Here is a 27,998-nt window from a genome sequence, read left to right as displayed (position 1 = left end):
TACAAAGCAGCCCTGGAAAAAAAAATCTATGCCAGCCCCATAAGTCATTGCGCCATATATTGTCGCTATACATATATATATATATATATATATATATATATATATATATATTGCTTTTTCTAATATAATATATTGGTCCTTTCAGAGTAAAACATTTAATTATACAGTAAGCATACTCACATGCAGACACAGACAATCTCACTGACACACACAAGCTCATTGATACACAGCCTCATAGACAAACAATTTCACTAATATACATAAGCTCATTGACATAAAAACACAAGCTCACTCACTAGCAGGCACACACACACACACACACATACACATGCAAGCAAGCTCACTAGCAGGCGCACACACACACAGCTTAATGTAGTGGTTCTGGTGTCTATAGCCTGTCCCTGCAGGCTTTTGAATGTAAACACTGACTTTGCAGAGAAAAGGCAGTGTTTACATTGCTTCCTAGTGACACCTCTAGTGACAGACACTCAGACGGTCACTAGAGGCGCTTCCTGTGTCAGTGCGGATTGGCTGAGATCATCAAGCTTGATGATCTCAGTCATAGAGGCAGAGACCAGCACGACGTTGGAAAAAAAAAAAGGTGAGTAAAACACTATTTTTAAAAACACACACAGACACCACGACTGACACACACACACCACGACTGACACACACACACACACACACCATGACAGACAAAGACACACACACACACCATGACAGACACACACCATGATACAGACACACCGTGACACAGACAGACACACAGCATGACACATACAGACACACACACACAGCTTAACAGACAGACACACACACAGCGTAACACATACAGACACACACACAACGTAACACAGACACACACACAGCGTAACACAGACAGACAGACACACAGCATGACACAGACAGACACACAGCATGACACAGACAGACACACAGCATGACACAGACAGACACACAGCATGATACAGACACACCGTGACACAGACAGACACACAGCATGACACAGACAGACACACAGCATGATACAGACACACCGTGACACAGACACACAGCATGACACATACAGACACACACACACAGCGTAACACAGACAGACACACACACAGCGTAACACAGACAGACACACACACAACGTAACACAGACACACACACAGCATGACACAGACAGACACACAGCATGACACAGACAGACACACAGCATGACACAGACAGACACACAGCATGACACAGACAGACACACACACACACTGCATGACACAGACAGACACACACACACTGCATGACACAGACAGACACACACACACTGCATGACACAGACAGATACACAGCATGACACAGACACACACACACCGCATGACACAGACAGACACACACCGCATGACACAGACACACACACAGCATGACACAGACACACACACACACACCATGACAGACACACACACACACCATGACAGACACACACACACACACAATGACAGACACACACCATGATACAGACACACAGCATGATACAGACACACACACACCGCATGACACAGACACACAAACAGCATGACACAGACAGACACACACACACCATGACAGACATACACACACCATGATACAGACACAGCATGACACAGACAGACACACAGCATGACACAGACAGATACACAGCATGACACAGACATAAACACAGCATGATACAGACACACACAGCATGACACAGACACACACACACAGCATGACGCAGACACACACACACAGCATGACGCAGACACACACAGCATGACACAGACAGACAGACACACACAGCATGATCCAGACACACACACACACAGCATGACACAGACACATACACACACACCATGACAGACAGACACAAACACACACAGCATGACACAAACACACACTTCCACTGACATACATATTTTTTAGTACCTGTGGGCAGGGGCGTACCTAGAGCATTTGGCACCCGGGGCGGACCCTGAGTGTGGCAACTTCCCCCCCCCCCCCCCCCATAATAAAAATGTAAGAAAACACCCACATATTTTTTCGATGTTTTCAATAATATTTATTGCACAAATTTGTAAACTGCTTGTAAAATTTGTAAAATGCGCCAGTTTTGTAGAAGGGGGAAGACCAGTGCTTTTGTAGAAAGGGGCTGGTGAGAACCTTCTAGAAAACTCCTGCCCTGCCCCTTTCTACAAAGCCCCTTGTCTCGCCCTTCATATAAAAACCCTGCACCCCGATCACATAAATTTCAGACACTCCCTACACATAAAAACCCTGCACCCCGATCGCATAAATTTCATTCACTCCCTACACATAAAAATCCTGCACACCCCCTTAATAAAAAACCCTGCACACCCCCTTAATAAAAAACAAAAACGTGCACAACCCCTCTTAATAACAAAAAACCTGCACACCCCCTTAACAAAAACAAAAATCTGCAGTGCACATCCTCCCTTAATAAATAGAATACTGCAACACCCTTAATAAAAAAAAACCTGCACCCCCATTATGTAAACCTCCCCCTTTAATTCTTTAATTAACAGCCCCCTTTAATTAATCCACACACCCCTTAATTAATACACCCCCCTTAATAAATCCTCACCCCCCCCTTAATTAATACACCCCCTTAATTAATCCTCACTCCCCCTTAATTAATCAACACACCCCTTAATTAATACACCCCCCTTAATTAATACACCCCCCTTAATTAATCCACACACCCCTTAATTATTACACCCCCTTAATTAATCCTCACTCCCCCTTAATACACCCCCCTTAATTAATCCACACCCCCCTTAATTAATCCACACCCCCTTAATTAATACATCCCCCTTAATTAATCCACTCACCCCTTAATTAATCCACTCACCCCTTAATTAATCCTCACTCCCCCTTAATACACCACACTTAATTAATACTCACTCCCCCCTTAATTATTACACACCCCTTAATTAATCCACACACCCCTTAATTAATACACCCCCTTAATACAACCCCTTAATTAATCCACACCCCCCTTAATTAATACTCACTCCCGCCTTAATTAATTAATACACCCCCCTTAATTAATACACCCCCTTAATTAATACACCCCCCTTAATTAATACACCCCCCTTAATTAATACACCCCCTTAATTAATACACCTCCCTTAATTAATACTCACTCCCCCCTTAATTAATACACCCCCTTAATTAATACACCCCCTTAATTAATACTCACTCCCCCTTAATTAATACACCCACTTAATGAATACACCCCCCTTAATTAACACACCCTTAATTAATACACCCCCTTAATTAATACTCACTCCCCCCGTAATTAATCCACCCCCCCCTTAATTAATACACCCCCCCCCCTTAATTAAACCTCCCTCCCCTTTAATTCTTTAATTAATCCATTATCCACCCCCCCCCCTTTAATTAATTTAGCCCCATCACATAAAATGACTACTTACATTTGTGGGTGTGTGGGTGGGCAGACTGGTAGCTGTGCTGGCGGCCGCAGGGAGAACTTGAAAGGCGGCCGCAGGGGAAGCTTTTCATGAGGCCGGGAGCAGGCTCTTCTGGGGGAGCAGGCTGTTCTGTCTCTGCTCCCCCTCCCTCGCGCGCTAGAAAGACCGGGGCCGGAATATGACGTCATATTCCGGCTCCGGTCTCATTAAGCTGCGCGCGAGGGAGGGGGAGCAGAGACAGAACAGCCTGCTCCCCCAGAAGAGCCTGCTCCCGGCCTCATGAAAAGCTTCCCCTGCGGCCGCCTTTCAAGTTCTCCCTGCGGCCGCAGGTCACCCCGGCCCCAGTTGCCGACGGCCCACCGGGAAATTTCCCGGTATCCCGGTGGGCCAGTCCGGCCCTGTAAGCATCCCATGCGGCAAAGCCTGAATGTTAGTGGCCAGATCTTCCCAAAAACTCATACCTGGCTCATTGGGTGCTTAGATATTAACAAAGTGCATTGTGTGAGAACACAAGGACCCGGATATTACTGCATATCTCCCCTCAGGATCCACGTCAGACCCAGTAATACGGAATGGACACCTATTATGCACAAGACTCCATTTCATTTGCGAAATAATCTAGCTTCAATAGTAGTGTGGTAGGTGTGATCCTGCAAAACAAACTTAGCTTGTACTGGAAGATGTATCTTCTGAAGAAAGCCTATGTCCGGATTCAATCGAAACACGAGGCGCCTTTTTAAAGGCGCATTGAACTCCTTAACATTGAGAGAAGTGATCTTTTTTTTTTAATTTGACAATTTTTATTATTTTGTCATTTATCAAGAATATGGGGGGTACAGAAAGAAGAAAGGGGGAAAGGGAAGGGGGGTTGCATATATCACGTAGACTTTACAGAATCGCTACTGTTAATTACATTCATAATGTTGCACAGATATTGTATAAGCTTCTCATACAGGATAGACATTGGCATAGTTTATCGTATTATTGTTAGCACAAAGGGAAACAATTCGCAGTGCAAATAATATTAGTGTTTATCTATATTTTGTAGGATAATGTGGTCCAGCCGAGTTATGTCGGAAAGTATCCCAATTGTTGACTTAAGTGCTGTTTTAGTGTTTAGTGTAGTTTTAGTGTTTAGTGTAACCCAACCACTACATGTCTCATAAGTCTCAGTCCTGAGCATGACCTCCACGCTCCAATGATTTATCCACGGATTGGCCCATTGGGCAAACCGTGCCTTGGCGTTTCTCTTCGAGTCTGTTCCAATTATCCCAGGCTATCTCCCAGTACTTTCTATATGTTTTATGACTTTTGTTGGGAGGGGTGTTTTGTCGCCTCATCGTGATTTCAAAGTGCCTAGATTGCCTTATGATGGTCTTACACATGGAGATAGGGGGTATGGTTTGCGAGAGCCAGTTCCTTGCCAGAGCGCCCAAGGCCACTATATTTATATGGAACATAAGATACCTGTCTGGTTTAGGTATTGAGTTCGGAATGTCGAAGAGAACATAATGCTCCAGTCTATGGGGCAATACTCTCCCTGTGCAGTTTTTGATAAGTGTAGCTATGTCTTCCCAGTATTGTTTCAGGAGCGGGCACATCTACCATATGTGTGCCATTGTTCCTATACCTTGTTTACATCTCCAGCAAGTTTGTGGTAATTTCGGGTTGTACTTGTGCAGTCTAACTGGTGTCAAGTACCACCTGTATAGAAGTTTCCTAGCCAGCTCTATATGTTTTGAACAAAGGGAGAGACTTTTGGGGGTTAGGAACATACGTTCCCAGTCCTGTTCTGTGAATGTTCTGTGGATTTCTTTTTCCCATGCTTTAGTAAAGCTATGTTCGTTCAAAGCTTGTTTCGCAGGTAAGGCTGCGTAGATGGTGGATATAGTTTTTAAGGGTGGTTTGGTCCCTACGTACATAGTTTCGAATTCCGTTAATTGTTGTGTCTTGAGAACTATTGTTGCCTTCTGGCATTGTGTGTGGAACCACGAGGCTAATTGTCGGTATGAGTAGTGTGCTATTGTCGGTAAGCCATGGGCTTCCGCTAGTTTGTCGAATGCCGTTAGATTCTGATTGGTAAGCAGCTGGTGCAGGTAATGTATGCCGTGCCGTTCCCAGAGTCTATAATTAAAATCTGGGATAAGATGCTTGAGTGTGTTAAGTGGCATGGCTTTGGATATTAATGAGTTATTCGTTAGGGTAGCTCTGTGTTTCTCCCAAGTTTGTAGGGATAGCACAGTGGTAGGGAGGCAGTTCGAAGTTTGCGGTCTGTCGTGTGATGGGAGCCACACTAAATTGTCAGTGCTGATATTCCCAGCCCATTCCGCTTCTAATTGTTTCTATTGGGGCTCAATCTTCCCCGGTCTCGCTTGAACAATACTGCTAAGTATGGCGGCATGGTAGTACTGTTTGAAGTTTGGCAAATTCATGCCCCCTCTTCTCAAAGGCATATGCATAGTTTTTAGGGCGACTCGCGCCCTTTTAGCATTCCATACAAATCTGTTCACCCAACGCTGTAAGGTAGTGAAATAGCTAGAGGGTACGTGGAGTATGAGGGATCTGAAAAGGTACAATAGTTTGGGGAGTATTATCATTTTGACGGCCGCTATGCGACCAGACCAGGATATGAAAGATGTCTTCCAGTCCTGCAATTGTTGCTTTATTTCTATACTCAGTCTGCCATAATTGGCACTAAACAACGTGGATTGTGATTTTGTGAAACGTATACCTAGGAAGGTGATGTGGTCTTTTCTCCAGTCATAGGTGTATGTGTGTTTTAGTGTGTGTGTTAACTCCTGGGATAATCCCTTACTTAGGGCCTGCGTTTTGGATACGTTCAGTTTGTAGTAGGACATTTTACTGTAGTTTTCTAGTATGGAGTGGAAGTGTGGCAGGGATGTGTCCGGGGTTTGAAGTGTCATTAGTATGTCATCTGCAAACAATGTGATTTTGTGTTCTCTAGTATGCGTTTTTATACCCGCAATTAGTGGTTGTTGTCTAATGAGTGTCGTGAGGGGTTCAAGTGCTAGGACATACAAAAGGGGAGAAAGGGGGCATCCCTGTCTGGTGCCATTTGTGATCGTGAACGGGTCAGACAAAAATCCTGCGTTGATGATTCTAGCGGTGGGGTTGCTATAGAGTGCTAGCAGGATATTCATGAATTCTGTGGGGAATCCAAATTTCTCTAGCGTGGCCCGGAGGAAGTCCCAGTTTAGCCGATCAAAGGCCTTTTCGGCATCTAGTGATAGGAGTAGACCGCCTTTTTTCTGTCTTTGTAGATGGTATATGAGGTCTAAAACTTTCCTGGTGCCGTCTGTGCCTTGTCTGCCCTTTACAAAGCCTACTTGATCTTCATGTACTATTGTGGGGAGTATTGGGGCTAGCCTGTTGGAATAAATTTTGGCCAGTAGTTTAATATCTGTATTAAGGAGTGATATGGGGCGTAGATTTTGTCCTCTGTCTGGTATTTTTCCTGGTTTGGGTAAAGTGGCTACATGTGCCAGAAGCATCTCCTTTGGCATTGTTCCTGTTCTAATTATGTGCTGGAAAGTTTGATGTATGTGCGGGACAAGTGTGGTTGCAAAGGTTTTATAGTAGTAATTTGTTAGGCCGTCCGGCCCTGGGGACTTTCCGGCGGGTAATCGGGAGATAGCATTTGCTATCTCTTCCGTCGTGATTTGTGCGGATAATGTGTCTTTTTGGTTCGGTGTCAGGGTTGGGAGCGGTATCTGTTTCAGGTACTCCTCAATTTCTACTGTGGTTGGCTGGTATAGGGTTGCGTCATTTTTTAGATTGTATAGGGCGTCATAAAAGGCTGCTAGTTCTTTGTTCATATCTTGTGGGTTCCAGAGTTTTTGGTTAGTTTTGGAGAGAACATATGGGATTTTGGCGGTGGATTGCTTTTTGCGTAGCATATTGGCCAGGAGTTTGCTAGCTTTATTCCCTTGTGCATAGTGGGTCATTTTGAATTTTTGCAGGGTGTACGCTGTTTTTGGGAATTGCTGTTCGTTAATTTTTGCGGTTAGTGCTTGGATGTGGGTAAGAAGGTCTTGCTGTTTTGTTTGGTAGTAGGTTTGGGTAGTGTCTCTGAGTTCTCGGAGCAATTGCATAAGAGCTGCCCTTTTTTGTTTATTGAGATACGAAGCTCTGCGGATCAGTAGTCCTCGCATAACAGGTTTGTGTGCCTGCCATAAAGTCGGGGCCGTAATCTGGGGGTCTGTGTTCGTAGTGAAGTAGTGGTTTAGCTCTTGGTTCAGTGTGGTAGTGAATTATCGGTCATAGAGGAGCGAGTTATTCAGTCTCCATGACCCTCTGCCTTTGTATGAGAAGGCATCATTGAGATCCAATATCATTGGGGCATGGTCCGACTATGTGATGTCCCCGTGTGTACACCCCTGTGTTTGTGGTAGCGTTGGGCCTGTGACAAAGAAATTATCTATCCTAGAGTGAGTTTTGTGTACATGAGAGTAATATGTGTATTCCTTGTCTCCTGGGTGCAGTGCACGCCACACATCATAGAGGTTATGTTGGGTTAGAAGTTTATTTAATTGGGCGCAGGCCGACGTGAGGGATTTTGATCTAGGTGTAGTTATGTCTAGCGTCGTGTCCATATCAGGGTCTAGGATATGATTTAGATCTCCGCAGCATATTAACGTGCCTTGTTGTATATTGCTGACTTTGTTCAAGAGGCTTTGCGTGAACTGTTTCTGGTTGTCGTTCGGAGCGTAAATGTTCGCTATAGTATACGTGACATTGTTGAGATTACATATTAGTATGAGATATCGGCCATTGCTGTCTTTGATTATTTTAATTGGTTCGAATGCCAGTGACTTGTGCACTAGGATACTGACCCCTCTAGCTTTATGGCCATATGTGGAGTGGTATTGGTGTGGAAATTGTTTAAAGCTGAGGGACGGCATTTTCATTCTCTGGAAGTGAGTCTCCTGGAGACATATCACATCAACATCCTGTTTTTTTAGTTCAGATAGTAGTAGCTGGCGTTTATGGAGAGAATTTAATCCCCGGACATTATGTGAGTATGTTTTCATAATGGGGTTCGTTTAAAGTGAGTTCTAGAATTATCAGTATTGGAGATGATGTGATAGTTGGCTGTAGTCGGCTACAGTTAGTCAGCGTCGGTGCCTGTTGCACGGCTGTCGATAGATAGTGTAGGGGTTGAGGTTCATAGTTGTGGACACAGATATGCCATGTTCAGTCATGTGTTTTGCAACCAGGGTTAGGGAGGGAGATAGGGATAAACAGTAGTCCTTTAAAGGGCCAAACTATGTACAGTATTGCCCTAGAGTGGGGCTTGGTACTCCTTGGTAGTACCTGGGGTGTGGTGAGCATGTGTGATTTGCTCACTAAGGAGGCTACCTGGGCTCCTTTATTGTTTAGATTTCCAAATGGACCCTGTGCTTGCGCCGGGTTGTGTTCTTTGGTGCAGCATGTGTATATTCCGCCCTGGGCGGCGAATACTCAACCCGCTTCAAGTGTGCTCTGAGAGGGTTCACCATACATTTATACAAGTGCATAAAACATTAGGGTACAGTAGTACAATATTGAATAAAATATGTTAGAGTTCCTTGCACGTCATAAACTAATTTGCCTGAAGCGTCGTCTGGTCCTCTGAGCTGCACTGTTTTGGTTTGTCTGGGTTCCTGAAATATTTCAGTAAGTTTTTTTTTTTTTATATATTTATATATATATATATATATATATATTTTTTTTTTTTCCCCTTTTTTTTTATTATTATTTTTTTTCTTTTTATTATTTATTTATTTATTTATTTATATATATATATTTTTTTTTTGTCGTCTCGTCCAGTCCGTCGACTCGGTTTGTCATGGGTTTGTTGCTGATGTCTTAACCCCTGAGTTGATAGTCGTCGGTGCAGGAAGTGGGTGTATTGTCCCATCCGGATTTGGTAGGGTTAAACAGGTTGTCAGAACCTTCAATTGTCAGGTAGTGCAAGTGACGGGAAATCTCTCCAGTAGGGGGAAGATATGCATCAGTAGGGGGAAGATATGCATCAGTAGTTTGGGGTATATCTCTCGGCGTGTCAGGGTTCAGATGCGTGTTGGCGCTATGTGGGTAGTTCTTAGTAAGTAGCACGGTGAGGTACAGCATAACATACAAAACTATAACTTATTAAAGAAAATTACATAACGTTTAACCAGTAGTCAGCACATTAGGCACAGTCAGTGTGATGGAAATACATTACCAGCCGGTACATGCTTAGGCATACGAGAGGCTCAGTGTGGCTGGTGAGAGTTCATAGTTACTATGCCTGCCGCCACTCTTGTTGTAGCTTATTTGCTTCTTTTGGCGGTTTGCTTGGACGAGGGAGCTTCCACTCTTGGAGAAGCTTCTCTCCGTCGTCCGGTGTGAAGAGTACTTTTGTCACGCCGTCTCTAGTGATGAGAAGCTTGAGGGGGTACCCCCATCTGTATGGGATTTGGTGTTGCCTGAAAATGGCGGTGACGGGTTGGAAAGCTTTCCTTTTCCGCAGTGTTGCCGCCGACAGATCCGGGAATATCTTAATACCGGCGTACTTGCTGGGGATCTCCTTGTTGTTTCTGCTCTGCTTTAAGATAAGCTCTTTCACATGGTGATAGTGGGCACACAATATTACATCTCTGGGTATTGAATCCGGCAGATGTCGTGGCTTGGGGATCCTGTGAGCTCTATCCAAGAGCAGCATATCTGACGGTGTGTCTGGCGACAGGGCATGGAACAATTCGTGCAGGTAGGCCCGGAGTTCCGCTGGAGTCACCGTTTCTGGTATACCTCACATTCGTAAATTATTCCTCCTCGCCCTATCTTCTATATCCATGAGCTTGTTCTCCAATGTGCAGATAGTGGATTGTAGTGAGTCGACCTGGCACGTTAGTTGGTTGTGTGCCTCGTGCGACTCCTCTATCCTTTCTTCCACTCATGATGTTCTCGCGCCTAACTCCCCTATATCTTTTTTTAAGCTTGCCAGGCCCATTTGCCAGCCCGACATCATTTTGCTTGAAAAGGCTTCAAATTGCTCCATGAGGAACTGCTTAGTGACCGGTTCCTCAAGAGAGGGATGTACCGGCTCGTCGGGGGGATCGCCGTCGTGTGATTCCTCTCCACCATCTTGTTGGTGCGATTGGGTCGCATGTTTCGCCAGCGTGGCGTTTTGGCCAAAAAAATTATGTTTTTCGGCTTTGTTTGTTTGCCTCTTCTGTTTAGGCTGTGACATACTGGTTCTCCTGGTAGCTGAGGTCACCGTATCGGGATATAGTCGCCTGGTTTCGGAGCCCATGTGCCGGAGCTAAGATTTACACGGCCATCTTGCTCCGCTGGTAGCCACGCCCCCAGAGAAGTGATCTTTAACGACATGACACTAGCCAAAGTAGAGGGTCTCTCTCAATGTTATTTTTTATTTTCAAAGTTTTGGGGGCTGAAGAAAAGAAGATCAACGAAGAAAGATTCTAATGGTAAGTATGAATTTCTTTTTAACAGGTGATAGTTTTATAGCCCCTTTCATTATGATTAGGGTGAAGGAAATATGTAGGTTTTCTTTAATTGGGGTAGTGTAGCGGTACTTACCTTATCCGGGGGCCGGACGCGGTCCTCTCTTCAAGCGCGCGCGGCTCGTCCGACTGTTCTGACAGGAAGGCGGGCAGTGACCGCGAGAAGCGGTCACGTGTCCCGCCTGCAGCTAAGAGCGCGCCGCGAATCTCGGGCGCGCTCTTAAAGAGACAGTGGGAGCCTAAATTGCAAAAAGGCTCCCATTGGCTCCTGTCATGCCAATCACCCCATACACTTACCTGTTGGGGGAGTGGAAGTGACAGGAGCCAATCACATTAGTTTGAAGGCTACTTATACTTACCCTTTTCCCTTAGTTCCTTGCCCTATCGTGGTTTCTGCTACAGTTCCCTTTAGTGCTTGTTGTGTTCAGTTGTGTTTCTCCGTATTTGACCTTGGCTTTGTATTCTGACTTCGTTTTCGCTTTATCCTTTTCTGTACTGTTTGCCGGCTTGCTGATTCCTGTGTACCAGTCCCCGGCTAGTTTTCGTTTACGCTGTCTCTTTGTGCCCTTGACCTCGGATCGTTCCTGACTCTGTCTTATCCTATTACGTCGAGTCCGGCCACTCTAAGGTCCGGTAGACGTATCTCTCCTCTGTACTGTCTTCTGTTAGGCTGGATCCTGCGTGTAGGGGTATATACTCGTTACAGGTAGGGGTTGGTGAGAGGTCTGGGGTCCCCTAGCAAACTGGGCAGAGAAGGGGTTTAAATCCCACACCAGCTAGTCATGGGTGCGGGAGACAGTATGTCCCCCTTTTAGCAATAATAGACCTACCACCCATGGGTGGGGGCTGGGGTGGACAGTAGGTCCCCCCTTTATATAAATATTAAAACTCACCAGTGTCCTTTGCCACCAATGCAGTGAAAGGGTTGATTTTTGTCAATTAAAAGCCATTTGATAAAAAAATTAAATATTAGATTAAATCAGATCAGATGAAATAGTAGCTAACCTAAGATTTTGAGCAAACACGTTTTATCTCATTGCAGTATTTACAAGTCATGGCCACATCGAGAATATTTGTAGAGAAATTGTTTATTTTTTAAAAAAAATAATCTTTGGTTACGATTTCAAGCATGATAGATTTACTGTGACACTCTTGTCATGCCCATTCTAACACAAAAGCTGTTTCTACCAGTAATTGATTATGTGAATACGGCTCGTGCTGTCAGTGCAGTCATATCTCATGAAGTCTATGTTCATTTCACACTCCCTGCCCATGGGAAACACTTTGAATTCATGATTCACACATACATGACGGGTAGCAGTACACCTACTGCAGACACAATGTACACACAAATAGAGGATCCTGTTACATATTGTTTTTTATTATGTCTGCAGCAAATATAATCTGTTGTGACAAAATGATTTCTTTTTTTTTTCTTTTCCTAAACATGTGATCATGTGATGTAGTACAGCAATAAATCACATGTGACTTGAGAGCGTATTCCTTTTGAAGCATTATTGCAGTGGGATGCTGTACTCCCTAACAGTGGCGGCTCTAGACTTTATGAGGCCTTAGGCGAAACTCAAACAAGAGGCCCCCAACTAACACTCATAATAAAAAACATATAGGGGTTGCATCTTGTGTATAATGAGCTGTAGTTATAATGTATGACAGGTTTGCAGTGCTGGATACAGAGTGCTAGTCTCTGTATTCACTGTTGGGGTGATTGTGGCACGGTTAAAGGAGAAAGTGTCAGGGCGAGGGGAGGTGAGAGTGACAGGATGAGGGAGGGTTATGTGACAGGGTGAGTGTGGCATGTCTAGGCAGGATGAGTGACAGGATAGGATAAGTTAATGTGATAGGGTAAAGAGGGGGTGAGTTTGACAGGGTTATGGGTTATGTGTTGAACGGCTGGAGTAGGGAGTGTGACAAGGCAAAGGGAAAGTGAGCCGGACATGATTACGTGACAGGGTGAGTGTGGCATGGTTGGGCCCACGTGAAAGGGTTAATGTGAAAAAGGATGAGTGTGACAGGGTTGGGGGTGAGTGTGACAGTATGAGAGAAGATGAGTGTGATAGGGTGAGTGTAGAAGAGCGAGGGCCAGTAATTGTGGTATGGATGGAGGGGGTGAGAGCAACAAGATTAGGAGAGGTTAATGTGAGCGAGGTGAAGGGGGCATGACAGCATGTGGGGGGTGAAGTGTGTGGGGTGGCTGTATGTGTGTGTGGAATTGTGACGGTGGGTAGGTGAGAGTGTGGGAGGCAGTGTTGGAAAGGGTGACAGTGTGTGCAGGGGCAGTGTGTGGGACTGTATGTATTGATGACATAGTGTTGGGGGCTGACAATATGGGTTGCAAGTGTGTGAAAGGGTAACAGGCTGAGAGAGCAGTGTGGAGGAATGTGACACTTTTGGGGGCAGGGTGTGAGTGGGTGACAGTGAGGAGGAAGATGACAGTGTGGGGGCAGTGTGTGACAGTGTGGGGGGACAGGGTGTGTTACAGATTGGAAGGGCAAGGTGTATGGGACACAGTGTAGTGAGGGCAGGGTGTGTGACAGCATGAGGGGGCAGTGTGTATGACAGTGTAGGGGGGCAGGGTGTGTGACCATGTGGGTGGCATTTTGTGTGAGAAATTGTGTGGGGGCAGATTGTGTGGCGGACAGCGTGGGGGGCAGGGTATGTGGTGGTCACTGTGGGTGGCAGGGTATGTGTGGGAAGGTTATGTGGGGGTCAGGGTATGTGGCGGTCCATGTGGGGGACAGTGTCTGTGGTGGTCAATGTGGGGGACAGTGTCTGTGGTGGTCAGTGTGATGGTTAGTGTGGGGGGCAGTGTATGTAGTGGTCAGTGGGGGGACAGTGTCTGTGGTGGTTAGTGTGGGGGCAGTGTATGTGGGGGGCAGGGCAGTGTGGGGGGCAGGGCAGTGTGGGGGGCAGGGCAGTGTGGGGGGCAGGGCAGTGTGGGGGGCAGGGCAGTGTGGGGGGCAGGGCAGTGTGGGGGGCAGGGTATGTTGGGGCAGGGCATGTTTGAGGCAGGGCATGTTTGAGGCAGGTTATGTGGGGGCAGGGCAGTGTATGTGGGTGGGCAGTGAGGGTGGGCGGGCAGTGTTGGGGAAGAGAGGGTGGGCGGGCAGTGTTGGGGAAGAGAGGGTGGGCGGGCAGTGTTGGGGAAGAGAGGGTGGGCGGGCAGTGTTGGGGCAGTGAGGGTGGGTGGGCAGTGTTGGGGCAGTTAGGGTGGGTGGGCAGTTTTGGGGCAGTGAGGGAGGGTGGGCAGTGAGGGGGCAGTGAGGGGGGGTGGGCAGTTTTGGGGGCAGTGAGGGAGGGTGGGCAGTTGTGGGGGCAGTGAGGGAGGGTGGGCAGTTGTGGGGGCAGTGAGGGAGGGTGGGCAGTTTTGGGGCAGTTAGGGTGGGCAGTTTTGGGGCAGTTAGGGTGGGCAGTTTTGGGGCAGTGAGGGTGGGCATTGTTGGGGCAGTGAGGGTGGGCAGTTTTGGGGCAGTGAGGGTGGGTGGGCAGTTTTGGGGCAGTGAGGGTGGGTGGGCATTGTTGGGGCAGTGAGGGTGGGTGGACAGTTTTGGGGCAGTGAGGGTGGGCAGTTTTGGGGCAGTGAGGGTGGGCAGTTTTGGGGCAGTGAGGGTGGGCAGTTTTGGGGCAGTGAGGGTGGGCAGTTTTGGGGCAGTGAGGGTGGGTGGGTAGTTTTGGGGCAGTGAGGGTGGGCAGTGAGGGTGGGTGGGTAGTTTTGGGGCAGTGAGGGTGGGCAGTGAGGGTGGGTGGGTAGTTTTGGGGCAGTGAGGGTGGGTAGTTTTGGGGCAGTGAGGGTGGGTGGGTAGTTTTGGGGCAGTGAGGGTGGGCAGTGAGGGTGGGTGTGTAGTTTTGGGGCAGTGAGGGTGGGCAGTGAGGGTGGGTGGGTAGTTTTGGGGCAGTGAGGGTGGGCAGTGAGGGTGGGCAGTGAGGGTGGGTGGGTAGTTTTGGGGCAGTGAGGGTGGGTGGGCATTTTTAGGCACAGTGTGTGTGGAGGCTGTGACAAGCCTCCACACACTAAAATACCTTTTTTTTATTATATAATTACCTGGTGGTCCAGTGGTTGAAATTCCCTGGTGGTCCAGTGGCAGCAGTCCCTGGTGGTCCAGTGGGATGACTGTTCTGTCTGCAACTCCGCGAGAGCTGCAGACCTTGTTCTCGCGAGAGCCTGTCAGAGCGTTGCCGTGGTAACCCGCGGCAACGCTCTGTAAGCCCGCGGGAACCACATTATGTGATCTGCAGCTCTGCACTCGGCGGAGCTGCAGATCAGAGGCTGTCTCTCCCTGTGGGCAGACCATGTGGAGGGGCCACCCGGCGGCATACTGGGCAAGCCGCCGGGCCCCCTCTCACTGTCGGATCCTCGGTCATGGACCGAGGACACGACAGTTCAGTCTGCCCTGAGGCGATTTAGGCGGCCGCGAGGCCCCAGCAAGCGCGAGGCCTTAGGCGGCCGCCTAAATCGCCTAATTAGAGAGCCGCCTCTGCTCCCTAATCATTTTTGTGAACTAAATTAAAAAAAAATAATGAATAAGGTTCGGCCAAACATATTAATAATAATAATTAAAAAAATGAGTCCAGATGGTCCAAATTTTGTGTGTACGGTATTTGTCCATTTAAATGATTCGGACGATTTTGACGCAAAATTAGCAAATCAGTCTCCTGCTAAATATATACATAATATAAATATTATGTATATATTTTTGCAGTACAATGGTAGGTGCATTTTCCTGCTATTTAATTCACAGATCAAATGGTTAAGCCAACCAATCAGAGCTCAGAGCTGACTAAGCTTGCATAGCGTGGGGAAACACCGTGTTTGTATGGGAATAAAGATTCTCCATCCATCTGACTACACCCGGTCTGTATGAATTAATATTCCCCACAAACTGTATGTCAATCACAATTCTCACTGTAGGAAAAAGGCCCCAATCATTTTTGGATGATACATTCCTATGCCTTTAACCCCTTAAGTACCAAACTTCTGGAATAAAAGGGAATCATGACATGTCACACACGTCATGTGTCCTTAAGGGGTTAAAGGGACGCTATAGTCACCGGAAAAACTTTAGCTTAATGAAGCAGTTTTGGTGTATAGAACATGCCCCTGCAGCCTCACTGCTCAATCATCTGCCATTTAGGAGTTAAATCCCTTTGTTTATGAACCCTAGTCACACCTCCCTGCACACTTGCACAGCCTTCCATAAACACTTCCTGTAAAGAGAGCCCTATTTAGGCTTTATTTAAGTTCTGTTTAATTAAGATTTGCTTATCCCCTGCTATGTTAATAGCTTGCTAGACCCTGCAAGAGCCTCCTGTATGTGATTAAAGTTCAATTTAGAGATTGAGATACAATTATTTAAGGTAAATTACATCTGTTTGAAAGTTAAACCAGTTTTTTTTTTTTTCATGCAGGCCTCTGTCAATCATACTAGGGGAGGTGTGGCTAGGGCTGCATAAACAGAAACAAAGTGATTTAACTCCTAAATGACAGTGAATTGAGCAGTGAAATTGCAGGGGAATGATCTATACACTAAAACTGCTTTATTTAGCTAAAGTAATTTAGGTGACTATAGTGTTCCTTTAACACACAGAATTTCATTTTTGCATTCTATTGTTAAATTATTCGATTCTATTATTAAATAGTATTACTAGAACATAAATACGCCACGGATGATTTTAAATAAGAGTATTATGGACACTAACAATCTGGATGCTGGACTATTTTTAAATTATAGTTAAATTATAATTAATAAACATTTTGTTTTTTATTGTGCTGTACAAATCCTGTATTTACAAACTCAATATCTATTGTTGAGGACAAGGATGTCAATATATATATTTTTAATTTTTTTTATTTATTACAAGGTCAAACACCATATTTAACATACACGATAATATATGCAAGCCAAAACGGACAGAATCATACACCAACACATATAGGAAGCACATAAAATTGAACGTCATAAAATCCTTTGTCAGCCTCGTAGATAACGATTGCACGTTGGCCATGAAAGTCCATACAAAATTATGGTGTCCCACCTAATTTTAAGATATACGTAAAACTAAGAAACATGAATGATTGTAGCACATGAGTTATTCTAACAAAAAATTGAAATGCACGGAGTCGTATAACTCACGTACCACTTGGTTACATCACCCATCCCCAGCCCTGCGGACGAGTTTGCCTATTAGGATGGTTTTACGAATCTAAGATAATCTCTAGGCGCTCACAACTCACTACAATTAGGGTGAGGATGTTGCTGTTAAATTAGTAAAGAAGAACGAGAAGCCAGTCAGAGTGAAAAGAGACGATACGAAGAGAAAGTAGGAGTGACAGAGGAAAGCAGAAACGGAAAAGAGTAAAAGGACTGGACCAGGGGGGGGGGGGAGGGAGGGTAAATGGGAGGGGATGCTGCAGGGATGTACCCACCAATATGATATTTATTGTACGTGATCGAAGTGTTGCATAATTGCTTATGGCAACGAGTATTATGGCACCTATTAAAGTCCCACTAAAGGAGATTAAATTGAGTAAGTTAGTCGGTTCCAGAAAATTGGCAGAGAGACAGGGGTATGGGGGTATGAGTCCATCCCCCCCGTCTCCTAATTGCCCACTCCGCTATCGATCCATGGTGCCCAGACCTTGTCAAACTTCGCATTTGTGCCCCGACCCTCGCCGTTAGCTTATCCATAAGGAATGAGTCTTTAATCTTTTGTACCACAATATGAAGTGGGGGAGGATGTCAATATTTTGACAGTGGTATTGTATTAATGCATTGTGTTTTCTGTTTATCTTATGCAAAATACATTTTGGCAGCTTGTAGAATAGTTTTCTTCTACAGATGGCGTTTCATAAAGCAGTGTTAAAAAAAAGAAAAAGCATGTTTATTTTTGTGCAATAGCATGACTTGCACGTCACGTTACGTCATTTGCTTTTAACACCTTTACATTTGTGTGCTTTTTGTTAAATGACTATTCTACACACCAAAACAACTTTAACTTAATGAAGCAATTTTGGTGAACAGTCAACTGAGCTGTAAGACTGCATGGGCATGATCTATACACCACAACCGCTTTATTAAACTAAACTTGCCCTGGTACCTATAGTGCCCCATTGATATTTACATTTGGTTTATTGGTTTAACTGTGGACCTGACAAAACATAATTACACAGCATTTTGTAAATATGCACAACTTGAATTTTTCATGTAACCATTAAGATTTTACCCACGTTAGTAGTATGACAAGTGTTAGAGATTATACATGCCTGTTTTTACTGTACTCAAGACCAGACTGGTTTGGAACCATTAATGCAGAAGTGATTGTTTCATCACATACAATAAGTGTGACAAATATATCAATACAGGTGGCCAATGCCTCCACAGTATATACAATGGTATATGGGAGCCTAATGACTCTATTCAGTAAGTAAAGGTTCTAGGCAGTGGTGTATTTTGGATTTGTGCTGCCCAGAGATGACTACATTCGGGCACCCCCCTAATCTTAATTTGCCCCACCACTTCGTGTCAAGGACACTTTTTTGACTGACAGACGCACACTCTCATTGACACATGCACGGACATGAACTCACTGACAGATACACAGTCATTGGGACACACATTGTTTAAACAACTCACGTTTTCACTGATACACATACACTGACATACACTCACAGGCAGACACACACTGACACAAACATCACTGATTTGACACACACTGACAGAGACACATTCACTCACTCACAGACATACTTACTGACAGACACACACACACACTCACTGACACACATACTGACAGACTGACAGACACACACACTAACTGACACACACACACTCACTCACTGACATCCACACACACTCACTCAATGACAGATACAGACACACTCTCTGACAGGATACACACACACTCACTGACAAACAGACACACACACTAACAGACACTAAGGTGGCCAACCAACCACCTCTTGGGCCCCTCAGGACATTTGCCTGGGCATTTGCCTGGGCGCTTGTTGGCCTCGCGGCAAATACAGCCCTGGTTCTAGGCTAAAACCAAGACTCTTTACTATACAGATCTATACAGTTGAAGCTTGCAATACAAAGGATCAGTTTTCTAATACTAGTTTGTTTATAGGACTGTGGTATTAATTAATTCATAGTAGTGACTTTTGGATCTATTTGAAGAATGGATGGTTCTTGCATGGCGAGTGTTTATATGCCTAATTGATTTTATAAATGTGGTGATCACAACTTTGTTAACCTTTAATTGGGTTCCTAGTAGTGATGTCCCGAACTGTTCGCCAGGAACCGTTCGCCGGCGAACATAGCTTTTTCGTGGCGAACGCGGCGGACGAACATATGCGATGGTCGGTCCGCCCCCTATTCGTCATCATTGAGTAAACTTTGACCCTGTACCTCACAGTCAGCAGACACATTCCAGCCAATCAGCAGCAGACCCTCCCTCCCAGACCCTCCCACCTCCATGACGAATAGGGGGCGAACTGACCATCGCATATGTTCGCCCGCCGTGTTCGCCACGAACAAGCTATGTTCGCCGGCGAACGATTCCTGGCGAACAGTTCGGGACATCACTTGTTCCTAGCTGTGTGAACATGCTTCCTATTTGGTATAAACATTTATTTATTTTTTGACAGGTTCTACTATTTCTTCCGAACTTCGGGATCCATCTACACCTAGTTCCCCAAATTCCACTCCCAACAGTCCTTCAGCCTTGTGCAGTGGGAGTCTGGATCCAATATTGAATGCTTGTGTGCACGGAACACAGGCCAATTCTGTTAATGGTGAGCAAAATACCTCCTTGCATGAACATACCATTTTAAATCACATTCTGTTCTAACTGTGCTTCCACATTTTCAATAAATATGTTAATATTTGTAAAACCAGAATTGCTCGTAGTTGGGAGGTTAAAATTTAATTTATAGCTTTGATGCTGGGGGGTTTACACCCATGAATTATAACTACAAGACAGTGGCTGGGTTGTTAAAAGGTGAATTCTAACAGCAAGATAATGTGATTGGCTGGGTTGTTACAGGTGAATTCTAACAGCAAGATAATGTGATTGGCTGGGTTGTTACAGGTGAATTCTAACAGCAAGATAATGTGATTGGCTGGGTTGTTACAGGTGAATTCTAACAGCGATATAATGTGATTGGCTGGGCTGTTGCAGGTAAACATATTGTCCTTTTATTTCCCAATAGAAATGAAAGGAAAATGCTTGGGACAAAGTAAATTGCTGAATTAGGTTTTGGCATTTTTTTCATTTTGCAGGTACACTAAAATGCTGCATCCACTCTGAATTTTCAGATTTGCTGCCACTCTTAATTCAGTTTAGAAATTTAAATTTGTATATTTTGGTTTTATTTGGACATTATCGGTGCTAATTTATTAGCAAATGCCATTTTATTTAAAAGAGAAATTGCACTTTTGGGTTGACCTCCAAATGTTTGCTTACATTTCCATTTGTAAATATTCAAATGGTCATTTCAAGATCAGGCTTGTTAATTTTATTTGTGCATCTTTTAGATAAAAAAAAACAGAAAAATGACCCAGCCAGAAAAAAACACCTCCTTTGGGCCTTATATCGAACTGCACGTTAACAGAATAGCTTAACTATATCATGTATAGCCACCAAACAACTAAAGCAGTTTAGTTTGCTAAAGTGGTTAATGTATGAATAGTGTGTCCTCTTTTTTTCATTTTACAAAAAGTGCAAATTTCAATAGAAATTGGCACATTTATAAATTAACCTTGTTACACCCTCCTGGCTGTCAATCAGACTATTTTTTATGTTACTTCCTGCATAGTGGAAGAGTTTTCAAAAATTATCTTTGGAAATCTGAACATTTTAAGACACTTTGGGGAGATGATGGGCTGAAAGAAATGATAGGTAACAGTAGTTATCACTGATCAGTTGGCTAACGTATTCTTACTTACAGGTACCGCTCCAAACTCTCCAGTGAGCATGCCTGAGTCGCCCATCTCCCCTTCAGTCTCAGGATCCTGGAATGATGAGTGTACAATCTGTTATGAAAACATGGTGGATACAGTCATATATTCATGTGGTCACATGTGCTTGTGCTACACATGTGGATTGAAGCTGAAGAAGTTAAACAATGCTTGCTGCCCCATCTGCAGACGTGCTATCAAAGACATTATTAAAACATATCGCAGTAGTTAAAAGACAACTCCAGAACAGGGGGATAACATCCAAAAGGATATTTCTCAAATGGTACTCAACAAGTTTCTAAGATTCTCTAGATGAAACCAGAGACACCTCTCTTGAAATAGTGTCAATATGTTTCAGTTCTGAATGAGAAACAAGTCTGGACAACAAGATGTCAGGGAAGCATAATCTTGTTAAAGTATACTTTTTTTGCATTTAATGTAACGAAAATCGACATGCATTATTTGCAGAATACCTTATCCCTCTTTTCTATTTAAATGATAACTTAGCCCTCGGAGAACCCAGCAGAGCATTGGTTGCTCGAGTTTATAAGTGCAACGGAATAAGTGCAACTCTTTCACACTCCTCCCCACCACGACCACCACTACCACCTAGTACGATTGCTGCAACAATTGCTGTTCCTGCTAAGGGTAATGGTAAAATCTCAGTTCAAAACAAATAAACCAACACAGAATATCATCATTCTTAAACCACATTTTTAAATTAATATCCTTAATTATTGTACACACACACACACACACACACACTCTCTCTCTCTCTCTCTCTGTTTGGCACATTGATTCATATGTTGCCACATGTATAACTACTCTGATACTTATTTTTAGAGGAAAGGAGAAGAAATTGCCATGTACGAGTAAGGAGTATTCACCAAACCATAAAGCGATTAGAGAGTTCAGGACAAATAGCTAAACTAGAAGAGTTGGCTATCCTTAAAATTAAACGGCTTTTGTAATTCCCCCAGTATCCAAATTAATGAATAAAAACTGTGATCAGTCCTAAATCCTACGATGTGATTTACCCACTAGTGCAGGTATTACCCACCTCTCTTTATATTACCGTCTAAGGGCTTCACTACCAGTATTTGGGGGTAGAAAAAAATATTTACACAAAACCTATAAATAACCTATATAACCTATATAACGTATAAATTCAGTATAGGATGCTCAAAATATCTAAGCAGGAATTATCTGCAAAAATAAAACAGTACTAGCATTAAAGTGAATGTCAGATCAAACTAGAGACATAGACAACTTTAAATTTTCCAATTCAACTATTAGAGCCCAAAATTTTAAATTCAATTTGAGTGAATTTTTTTTATGTAAAATACAAATTCTTACCTTCTAAAGAATTGGTTTTTTTTAAAGGCAGAGAGTAAAGTTAAAAGTTCAGCTTGGCATCTTCCTCAATCCTTGGGTGAATGTTAGAATGTTAAGGCATTGCTGAAGGTTACGGTCACTTTAGCAGATTAAAAACTCATCTATAACCCACATGATGTATATATTAAAATCAATTGTATAATTATTACATATTTCTGGTTTATTCACTCAACAGTGAGTTTTACAGACTTGGCATTAACCTAATTTTAGGCACAAACAGGGATTTTGTTTTATGAAAAGAAGTTTGCAATACAATTGTCAATGTTTACTGTTTAGTGAATAAGCCTCATAGTTATAAACTCACCATCACTATTGGTGAACATGAAAGGGGTGTGAAAGGGGCGTACATAACATGCCAATTACTAATTATCCAAATTTTTCAATCGCTTCTTACTGTATTCCTAAAACCTGCTAGGCAGTAGAAAATATCGAATCTGCACTCAATACAAAATGACGGTATCTCTCAATATAAATCTTCATTGATCAAAAGTATCTTTCAATGTAAAACCTCCGTCTAGGGTTTAAAGATCTTTGTACACAATGATCACCAAAACAATAATTCAATTTAAAACCCATGATAAATATACAGGAACTGTGAAATTTGTTTGTTACTGTTAATAGTTTGTTTGACCATTGCCGGACCCGTTGTCCCTCTTTGTATGTGTATCTGCTATGTGAAGACAGCATTTTGTAATGTATTTTGTATTAACCCTTTTTCGCATTGGGGCAGCCATTTGTGGTATAAAATAGGAAATTATTTTGTTGTAAGTAAACAAACAAAAAAAAAAGCCCATACAAAAATGGAGTAGCCACTTCTACCCCTTTCGTAATGCTGTTAATTCTGACTGATAAAGGGCCTTCATGGAACATAGAGATGGGGGATCTTGTATAGTTCTAAATGTGGAACGCTCAATGGAACATATTATTGGTTTCCATGGTAATTGCTCCTCTTTTAGAATTTTGCCTCTAAACTGATCCCAATGTTTCCACTTTAATGAGAAGAAAAGAAAAAAAGGTAACTGTACAGCAAAGGAAAAAAGTCAGACGTTGATTTGGGGTACCTCAGGAGCAGATCACCCTCAAAATACACATCACAGCATACAGGTTATAACACCTGATTTTTTAATTTTATTTTGGTAAGGGAAACGAAAACAAAATGCATTTTCCTAGCTTTTACCAGCCAATCAGTAGACAATCATTGGTGATCTCATTACACTGCTAGTGTGATGGGAGCTGTGTTAATAAAGCCATCTTAGTAAGTATTTGAAGGGGCTGCCTAGTCTAGCTACTACATAGTTACAATGTGTCTAGGCTGGAACCCCAGGATACGGTTCCATCCCATCACTCTTTAAGGGGAACTCTCACTTTCTAGGATTTTCAAGATTATGTATACATATCCCCTATGCTTACCATGTGTGCATCTGTAAGGTATGAAAAATACAAATTACACTAGACCTCCACTGCTGCATTTACTTGTATCCTGTCAGTCATTGTTACACACACTACCATTTCGTATCATTCAAAACAAAACCCTTTGCACCTTTCAATCAGCATAGAAACCTCCCATCAACGTACATCAAATATCTTGGTGAAGGCTGAGATAACCAGTGGCTGGGAGGGAACATTGTACGACTAGGAGAAAGCAGATTGTGACGTCCTTTTACTGAATGTTTCAAAGACAATGGAACATGAGATAAACAAAGGACAGCGCACGTGATCAGTGGTTTAATGCTTTTATTCAATTGTTTAATTTCATGGGAACCTTTCACAAAATAAGATGCGATGGATATCTATATTAAGGGGCAAACGTAGATAGTCTTGATCTGCCTCAGAGTTCAGAGAATTGTATATTATTGTAGGTTAACTATGAGACGAAACATTAAAGGGTGACATATCCTCTGGGAAATAACTGTAGGGAGTTTGTATTGTCCACCCAGTCGCCTCTTACTAAATCTACCTGTTCGTGGACAAGTGACACCTTGAATCTTCTGTGGCCACGTTTTGCTAATGGTCAGCTGTGTATTAGATTAGAGAGTGGAGTATGAATTTGTGTCGAACAGGAGTCACAGAAACGTGTTGGTGTTATATAGTGGTATTCAGTATAATAATCCTCTTATAAAGTGGTTTCTCTTTGATTATTTTGTGAGTAGATCACCGTAGGACATTCTTACATTTTGTGTAATAATATAATCCTGATGGCATATTCTGAAATTCTTCCATAATATGTGAATTAAGAACTAGACATAGCACAGTCAGCACAGCACAATGTGGCGCTCTAAGCCAGCTGTAGTGGTTATGGTGCCAGGAATTCCCATTGTAAACTAGAAAACCATATACAAATGGCTTAACACTTATCTGGCTCTTTCTCCCACCCATAGTCCTACTGGTCTGCCTTGCCATACCATAGTGGATGTTCAACTTTGGACATTATTCATTGGTTGAGCATTGTCAGCTGATGCTCCCAGCCAGTGCGCAATGTTCAAAGTGTGTATGTGTTATTATGCAAAAGTGGAAATCTGAAAATACACCTTAGCATTGCCAGGCAGATTGGAAAGATTGCAGCCAATCCACACAGCCAAGGCAGTAACAAGAAGCTTGCATGTGGTGAGCTCCAGGGGATTCCTGGTACCATAATCACTACAGCTCTCGGATATAGATCCAATGTAATCTTTGGTATATTCAAGGGAGCCCACATTTGTTATGTTAAGTGCACTTGGAGGAGCGTGAATTAGACACCAGACACCTGCTGGTATTCAAAATAAGCCTCTTCCGTTTATTTTTCAGTATGTGCTTACATGCAAATACTCATAGAACAGTAGTAGGAAGGGAGTGAAATGGTGAAAGGAGTACAGATGAGACATAGGGATGAATGTCGTGTACATATAACAGATAAGTTCCGAGAAAGAGAAAGAACAGACTGATTTAGGAGAGACAGCTCAGGTGGGGGCTATCTGCTCCCGGAAGCAGACATATATGTTCTTAAGTGTCATTTTAAGCATTAAGCATTTCCTGAGTCCAAGTTAGCCAATTTTAATATAGGATATCTAATATGACACCTATAAACTTGAACCTTGGAATCAAAGTAAAATCTTTGACACACCATAACTACTACATTGTAGTATGCTATGGGTGTAATCCTGTTTTTTTTGGTTTTTTTTAGAAATGTGTTTAACCCCTTAAGGACACATGACGTGTGTGACACGTCATGATTCCCTTTTATTCCAGAAGTTTGGTCCTTAAGGGGTTAAAGGGTTTGACAAAAAACGTGGAATTAACAAGCACTCAAAGCCCTACTTCTATGCCTTTGATAAAATATGACATCCTAATCATGTATTTAGCCGTACAAATATCCAGACGGCACATGCTCACATCATGCCATGCAGACCAATTTATGTCTAACTGGCGGCAGGAGCAAATAGAGTGGTCACACCCCACACTGTCACCAAATACTTGCCTCCAAGTTAAAGTGTGACGACCACCACTTGTTAACCCTGCTGCACATACAGAGGAGGAGGCATTCAACTGATTTGTCAGGCAGAAATGGGGGTATCAGTGTCATAGGAGAAGCTGCATGTCTAAATCGGTGCCAGTGTTTGTCACTGTATACATATTTTTATGTTTTGTAAATCTGTATTTCAGTGACTGCATGTGTCCGACAGAATATCCAGCGGTGCCCCGTGCCTTGAGCTCTGGATGCGCCTCTTGGTCTGTGGAGCCGAATTGCTGCAGCCTTTCTGTGAAGCTGTGTTAACTTTTATTTTGGGGGGATTTGGTGACACAGAACGGGGAGCAGTGATTCAGCATGGCCAAATCCTACTAAAGCCCAGGTCTTACAGCCTGTCATCTCACAATGTGAAAATGGAATGCTTCTCCGTACCATATACATATCTTTAAAATTACTGGTAGAAAAAACGTTATAATAAAATGGGAGACATGAGAGGACAGCGATGGGCAACCTCAAGGGTTTACAACATTTTGAAAAAAACTATAGTGGAGGGTCTACACACAATGCATTCAGTCATAATAACCCCTGCAAGAAACTTTATTGGGGAGGGTGCTTATGGTGTCCCTTTAAATGAACACTCCAAGCACCATAACCACTACAGCACAATGTAGTAGTTATAGTACTTAGAATGTCCATATAACCTTGTGTTACATAAAAGGGTAATTTATTGCATTTTGCCTGATATTCAGCATCAGATTTCCAATGTGGATTTAAAAAAAAAATGTAATTAAGTTATTCAGCGAGAGAAAAGAAAAAACAAGTAAAAAAGCCACGAGTTGTAGTCATCCAGATCTAAAAGAAAGTACAAATTGGGTTTTGGCAACCATTATAAAGCACATCTGCAGAAATGCAGGATGACGCAAAGTGTAATACCAGGAGCATTTACTATGAAGGAAGATGGAATTTTATATTTTTAAATGATAATCATTAGACTCTTTGTTAATATACCGGGCATCAAGACATGTGTAATAGATCATTACAGGCACATTTTCAAAATTCAAACTGCACCGTCCTGGAATCACTATCTAAGGTTTTATTGCATCTTAGAAATTGTGTAAACACAGAAAAAATAAATGTTGTTTTTTATTTACTGTCTTTATTACTATACCTGCCTCTCGTCACATCTCTCAGCTGTTCAAGACGTTATGGTGACCGTACGGCTGTAAGCTACGGTCACCGAACGCCCCAGCAGATAGCCACTAACACGAATGAGTGCAAGTTTAGAACCTACAGGTCCCATTGAAGTCCATTACCATTGACTTCTACACTGATTATTTGATCATCTTTCATTTGTTTCTTTGGTGGAAGCATTGCCTCTTCATTTATGATTATTATTCATGTATGATGTCATACATGTCATTTATGATGTCATGCGACTGTTGTGCTTTGATTTTCCAATAGTAATTAAAACATAGGGAGGACAGTAGATGGTTATCTCCTTGTTGAAAAGGACATCACTGGAGGAAACTCAGTCACCTACCCTCATTTAGCATTATACAATTCAATTAATTAGAAATCACCAACACAGCGTTGTACAATAGGTAAACAAGACAAACATTTAATTTTAAAGTTTACAATTTAAATACACAGATAGAATGTGGGGTTAGATGCACTCACAATTTTTGTAGATGATTAAAAGGCTCCCGAAACTAAAATGAGATTGGTTTGATGCGAATCCATCTTTAATCTTGCATTCTATAAACCATGCGTATTTGTTTTTTTATCTAGAAATATTTTAGTGGCATAATAAGAATCTAATAATCTCGAGAGCTAGGTTAAATCGATATATATCCTCAAACAGTACGAAGGAGCAGCAAAGATAATTTAATGATCAGGACACCTCCGGGGTGTGAGGACACTTGATGTTCAATAAATTAGATTATGTATTTTGGTTAAGATGGGATATCATGTATGTTGTGTAAAATGCCTGGACAATTGTCTCCTCTGTAACATTGCAACGCTTTTTAAAATATTCCAAATTTATTTAACTCCTTTATTGCATGTCAAATCTATCATTTTGTGAATGGAAGAAAAGCATAAAAAAAAAAAAAATGGATGTTTACTTTGTTTAGTTGAATGCAGCACAATGATAATACCCTTTATATTTTTTTTATAAGATTTTAATTAAAAAAAGGGAATGCATGACCGGTCCAAGGTGTTAAATACC

At 42.9% G+C, this 27,998-nt stretch overlaps 1 protein-coding gene and 1 long non-coding RNA gene across 3 annotated transcripts in view; both read left to right on the top strand.

Moving 5' to 3' along the window:
* Positions 1-22,056, top strand: part of NEURL1 (neuralized E3 ubiquitin protein ligase 1) — a 243,060-nt gene extending 221,004 nt beyond the window's left edge. For both annotated transcript variants that reach the window (XM_063435096.1, XM_063435097.1), the window contains exons 5-6: positions 19,620-19,766; positions 20,922-22,056. In XM_063435096.1, the coding sequence (XP_063291166.1) occupies positions 19,620-19,766; positions 20,922-21,163 (389 nt within the window). In that variant the 3' untranslated portion in view covers positions 21,164-22,056. The remainder of the gene's footprint in view (positions 1-19,619; positions 19,767-20,921) is intronic.
* A 2,925-nt stretch (positions 22,057-24,981) lies between these two features.
* Positions 24,982-27,486, top strand: LOC134574953 (uncharacterized). Its single transcript, XR_010085538.1, has 2 exons — positions 24,982-25,490; positions 25,568-27,486. It is a non-coding gene; the product is annotated as an uncharacterized LOC134574953 (long non-coding RNA).
* The last annotated feature ends 512 nt before the right edge of the window (positions 27,487-27,998 follow it).

This window comes from Pelobates fuscus, chromosome 10, assembly GCF_036172605.1.
Source record: "Pelobates fuscus isolate aPelFus1 chromosome 10, aPelFus1.pri, whole genome shotgun sequence".
Classification (NCBI taxonomy): Eukaryota; Metazoa; Chordata; class Amphibia; order Anura; family Pelobatidae; genus Pelobates; species Pelobates fuscus.
Note: the sequence above shows the minus strand (reverse complement) of the source record. Positions and strands in the feature narration are given on the sequence as shown.